Source organism: Halyomorpha halys, unplaced genomic scaffold (genome assembly GCF_000696795.3).
Source record: "Halyomorpha halys isolate HHAL.00 unplaced genomic scaffold, Hhal_1.1 Scaffold350.1, whole genome shotgun sequence".
Classification (NCBI taxonomy): domain Eukaryota; kingdom Metazoa; phylum Arthropoda; class Insecta; order Hemiptera; family Pentatomidae; genus Halyomorpha; species Halyomorpha halys.
Window position 1 is genome coordinate 734772 of NW_027107986.1, and position 6233 is coordinate 741004.

A 6233-nucleotide genomic window follows, 5' to 3' on the forward strand; every position below is an offset into this window, starting at 1 on the left:
ATAAATTTTTTTTACTCTATCTTCTTTACATTTTTATATTGTATTTTGTAATGATTTTAATTTATTGCATAAATAAAAGACTATTTCATTTCATTATCAACATAATGAATTTTTCGTATTTATAAACAGAAATTGAACACTTTTGATTATTTTTCTTATGAATGGATTTATTGGCTAATTACAATGAGTAAACTAGTTATTTAAGTTATGGTATACGTATCATTACTTATATTGGATAATAGAAAGGAAAACTAAATTTACGAATAGTTATTTGCTATTAATTGATATATACGTGACATATCATAGATCAATGGACGTATATATAATATATTCTTATAGCTCATCTAATACGTAACCTTAAAAATAATTAAATAGCACATTATTACCTTTTTTATTATATAAACTATGATTTAAATCGCGATTTGTTAATATGCTCGTATTGGGTTAATATATAAAAATAGACCACAAATAGTTCAAATAAAGGATATTTTTACTGTAACTGAAACGTGATATATTGGTGGATTAGTAAATTTATCAATTTTCACAACGGCCCCTCCTGCATTTGTACAAGTCTATGAAGTGTACTTACTTTTTCGGCAAGAGCATGGTACAAAAGTACACTTCGAAAAACGGTGACATGGTAGATGGTATGATGAGCGAACAAAACCAACTAACGGAAGCTCTTTTTGTAGCGTACATATCATCTTGTAGTTCGTAACCGAATTATGTGATTTCTTTGATGTCAAAGCTTGAATTACACGCCTTCTTCCATTGGCGCACTTGGGCGGAAGCACAGTGATGGAATAGTGTAGTTTCAAAGTATCTCACGTACAGAACACCGTCAAATTCATCCCGAGTCCAATTGGAATAGATTGAGTGCAAAGCTCAGTACAAGTGAAAATTTGCTGTACATCTAAAAACTGCTGGGATATCGTTTTATTTTCACCTACCTATTTTTCAAGACTTGTTAGTAATGGATTTGTCTACCAAATATCTAGCGAAGTAGGTCACGCTACCAGGAGTTGCGAAATTTGCAAGTCTTTTCCTGCAAATAATGATGCACGAGTCATAGCCTCAGTTATACCATTTAATAATCATATAATTCGAAGGGGACGCTTAGTTATTTTTTATTTTAAAAATGATCAATGTTGTTCCTTTTATTGGAGCGGGTCCATGGAATGATGTGCACCACGTCATTGAAAAAATAAATAAATTACTCATGGAGTACAGACGAATTTATAGTTTTAGGGGGCTCTCAATCTCTTCCTTTCCTCCTGGACCTCAGGCAGCCCAGCACCCCAACCAAGGTGCCCTATCGCCGGGTCCCACAATACCTTGTTGCCTACAACCCAGCAATGTGTAGACCCACTGCTTTCTTTTGGGTCAAATTAGTATATTTGATCGATATATCATGTGAATAAATAAATTGTATTTTTAAAGATATAGTTAATTGTTTCTGGTCGATGTTGAGATTTCATCATTCATATAACATAATAATAATCTATTCAGGTAAATAATCCACCTATATTTACCATGAAATGATTGTTTTAACTGTTCTATTGTTTTTAAACACCAATAGCTCTATAATTTAATCCTTCCCCCCATTTAGAGTTGTTACTTGATGATTACTCATAATTCTGCTCTTCTTTTTTGAATGGCATGTAGTCAACTTTTTGAGGGTATCATTGATTTTCTAACATTCTCCAGTTCTCGAGCGCAGCTAACTCTAGAATTTTCAATGGAATGGGGTGCCTTTTTTTATTGATTCTAAAAGTCTACGAGATTTAATAAGAATTATTAAATTATTCTTTCACTTGTTCGTTCCATTGTATCTTGAAGGCGTAAACCGTTAAAAATCTCCACCAATTTGATAGTTTTTGACGATTAGCATGTAAACGGTTTAGAAAATCTAAAAACTTAAGAACTAAATCGTTTCAGACTTCAATTTTCCTTCACTATCCGTCATAATAATTGAGGTTTTATTATCATAATGGCGATATTAATTTCATCGACTCTTTGGGGGAACTGATATTATGAGTACAAATTCTGAACGTTAATGGAAAAATAAATAAATATGTTTCTTATTCAATTATCAAGAAAGTCACTATAGGTTAATTAAAATCAATAGCAACTTACCTTCCCATTTATACTATCTTTATTCTTCAAATGTTAGACGTGATATTTAATATTTCAGCCCTGATTCCCATCTTCTTCTCATAATATCGAGTACAAATTCTGAACGTTAATGGAAAAAACAAAACAGAGAATATCTTATTTATTAATTTTGCAGTTTCTTCCTTACATTTAATACTAAAATCTCCATGTATTTGTATTTAATATTTATTTCAATAGCAATCTGAGCAATAAATATTATATTTATTCTTCAAAAAAAATACATTAGTCTTTACAGTTAAGATTTTGAGGCACTAATCCCTTTCTTCAGAATTAAAATTCAGACTTTATTTTCCACTAAGGAAGATACAGTAATCTTAATAATAATCAAACATTTAATTGATACATTATAAAACATTGAATTGATTTGATTTAAATACCTTTTATTTATTAAATACCTTTGATTTAAATTTTTAATTACATGTATAAAAAGATAGATTCCTCATGTTATTCTCTATTCTATTGACTATTCTTACCATATTCAGATTTTAGTTCTGATAATATCAGGGCTGAAATATTAAATATCACGACTAACATTTGAAAAATAAAGATAGTATGAATGGGAAGTTTGCTATTGATTTTAATTAACATATATTGACTTTCTTGATAATTGAATAAGAAACATATTTATTTATTTTTCCTGAATTTCCTAATATTTAATCAACTCTGCTAAATTCATTTAGTTATTATTTTCCAATCATCTCTATAAATGTTTACAAATAGGACTAAATTTTAGAAAATTTGTTTTCTGGAAAAACAAATGCGTCCAGTAGAGGATTAATAAATTCATAAAATTTGACATAATATTTGGGGGGAATCAATTTTCTCTATGTTATAAAATAAAATAGGAAATCCATCAAATTAATTAATTCCATAAACCTAGTATGAATTATAAATTAATCAATAAATTTTGTATCCTAGTTCAGCAATTTATCTTTTACAGGTTAACCAAGTATTGCGAAGAGGTAGAAAAATCAAAGAAAATGGTCAAACACTCTTCTGAGGAAAAACAAGAACCTCAGAAAGAAGATATTAGATTCCAATCTTTGCTTGCATTTTGGATCCTGGGATTATGTAATAATTATGGATATGTTGTGATGTTAACTGCAGCCCATGATATACTTAGTCATGGAGATGATGACAAACCTGCAGTATGTATAACTTGTTTATCTTCGCTTATTTGAATAAAAATTACATTTAAACCATCAATTGTATATATACTTTTATTTCTAAACTAATTAAACTTCTTAACCATCCTGATCCTTAAATTTATTCTCTTGTAAGTTTTACTTACTTCTCTAATTTGTGGAGAACTAATTATTAATGACCATAGAATATAATCAAATTTTTATTTTTTACATATACTTCTAATTTTTATGTTATCTGTATAATAATCTATTATCCACCAATATGTGTCTTTGCTTCTGTCCAGAATAATGTTCGGCAGTGTAATACATTATCTACAGGTGCAATTCTTCTAGCTGATATAATACCTTCACTTGTGATAAAGTTGATAGCTCCTTTCTTTCCTCTTGCTATTCAGTAAGTACCTAATGTCAAGAGAATATAATTTTTACTCATATAATTTATAATTATAATGTATTGTTGGTTTAATAATAAATTCTATGTATATTTCATAAAATAGTGTCAATATAGTTTGTTAGAATTATTTTAACTAATAATTTATTTATTTTCCTAGATATTCATTGAAGTGTTTATACTTTTCAGTTTTAGAATGGTTATGGTTTTATTGTTATCTTCAGCTGGCTTTATTCTGGTTGCGGAGGCAACCAATGAATGGATTGCTATAGCTGGTGTTATATGTACAGCTCTAGCATCAGGACTTGGAGAAGTTACTCTCCTATCTTATATTGCATTCTATAAAAATAAGTAATTCTTTTTTCTTTTTTTTTAAATACATCAAAAAAATAATTGAATTATTAGTATATATTTTTATAGCATATTTAAATTATAAATTATTTTATAACACTTTTGAGAATGTTATAGAAGCAAATTGATTAAAAACTTGACTTTTGTTGGTGCTGGAGATTATGAAACTCCTCTTGGTATGGTATTTTTCAAACATTTATTACTTGTGGGAGCCCAGTCACCTAAACTGGGTCACCAAAAACCAAACCATAGTTTCCATGGTTTGTTGATGAATTTTAAGGATCTATGGAGGGAAATATGGTTATTTCTTGGAGCCCCTATTATAAACACTTTCCGTGATAAACTGGAAGTTAGGAATGTTTTTCATATTAATGTTGGGGTAATTAGAATCTATGTGCAGTTTCTTGTTATTTAAATCTTCTATGAAAATTCCATATAAATCATTTGTCCAAATGAAGTCTTGGTAGAAATTCTGTACAACAGTGATAATAATGTATTTATTTAAAAATATTTTGTACACATACATCAATGTTAGTATTTTACTTTTGGTCAAAGACCATCAGAGTAAAAGTTCAATAGCAGACAATTAAAAGTACACAAAGTTCATTATGAAGACATGGCTTATAAACTAACTAAACACTGACCATAAATTGATTAAACAAATAATATATCAATCCTCATAAAAATAAAAATAAATAAATAAAAAAAAATTTGAAAAAAAAATGCAAATATAGTACTATAAACATAAAATATAAATTTAATGATCTGATTAATGAAATTACTCCATATACTATGTACGACTAATTTATTGGAGCACAATATAAGGGTTACATGTGAATTTTACATACCTTTGCTTATATATATTAAACTCAAATACAACTATGCTTGTTTACTGTATCTTATGGTCTACTTTCTGTCATTTAAATATTCTATTACATCTGCTCTTCATATCTGCTAACCATCCTATTCTAAATTCTCTTAATACTAAACAGCTAAAAAATAAACATCTTCCCTTTTTTTTATGTTGCAAAGGGTACAGAGCCCATCAGTCTGTTCAAAATACCTCCTGTCATTAAAATATAACAACTCTCTTCTTATCTTACGAATCCAGCTTATGTCAGTTATACTAAATTTATCATTTCCATGTAGAACATCCAAGTTATAATTTAATTCCTTATAAATTACTTTTTTTGAGATGATTGGTTGCTTAAGCGTTACTTTTATAAATATATTTTGAAATATTTCTTCCACTATTTTATTTCGTTAGGCGTTAGGAAAGGGTGAACTTGATATATGTTGTTTTAATATTGACTCATTAATAAAAAGGGAAATAGTAGATGGTGATAGCATTCCAACATATATAATAACAGGGATAAGGGGAAGATTACTAAATGATACTGTAGGACAGGATGTTATTAGTTTGCTACAAAAGGTAAATGTGATATATTGAGATTTGTTGGAATTTATCTTAATCCATCATTTTTGACAGCATTCTTCAAATCATTTGAAGTTTGTCTGCAAATTTTAGGATGCAACTGATTGGTTATCATTCACAGATAAAATGCATATGTATTCAGAGCATGTAAAGAGGGCAGTGCTAGAATGGGTTGAGTTTTCAGCAATATACACCATATAGAGGAAGGCACCTAGAATACCTCATTTAGGAACAACGATAAACTGAGAAAAATGGATTAATAAGCAAAATTATGATTTACTTATATGTTTTAAAAGTCAGATTAATTGGTGTAAATTTTTATAATTATGACTACCTAAGACTTGGAGATAAATAACTCACTAGTGATTATAAATTTAAATTTTCTTTTCTTGTGAATCTCACAAAAATGTTACCAATTCATATAATCGATTATTTGTAGTATGGATACTTATTACCGTTGGTCTAGTAATAGTATTTCCCTATAAAGTACTGCACTCCTAACCCTTTATGGGTTGTAGTGTTACAGATTTATTTATGGATACATACAATGATGAGAATCTTGAAAGTTAATGAATTTAATTAATATCACATTTTACAGGAATGTAATTTCTGCTTGGTCTTCTGGAACTGGAGGAGCAGGGTTTTTTGGTTCTTTCACTTATACTGGATTAAATAATTTTATGTCTAGAACTGCAACATTATATTCACTGCTAGTTGTACCTGCTTTAATGGGAGT

At 28.6% G+C, this 6233-nt stretch overlaps 1 protein-coding gene across 1 annotated transcript in view; it reads left to right on the top strand.

The window, feature by feature from the left end:
* Window positions 1-6233, top strand: part of LOC106681602 (CLN3 lysosomal/endosomal transmembrane protein, battenin) — a 140453-nt gene that overhangs the window by 127487 nt on the left and 6733 nt on the right. The window contains exons 8-11 of the mRNA XM_067046351.1: window positions 3116-3323; window positions 3605-3714; window positions 3901-4062; window positions 6096-6230. Coding sequence (XP_066902452.1) covers window positions 3116-3323; window positions 3605-3714; window positions 3901-4062; window positions 6096-6230 — 615 coding nt within the window. The remainder of the gene's footprint in view (window positions 1-3115; window positions 3324-3604; window positions 3715-3900; window positions 4063-6095; window positions 6231-6233) is intronic.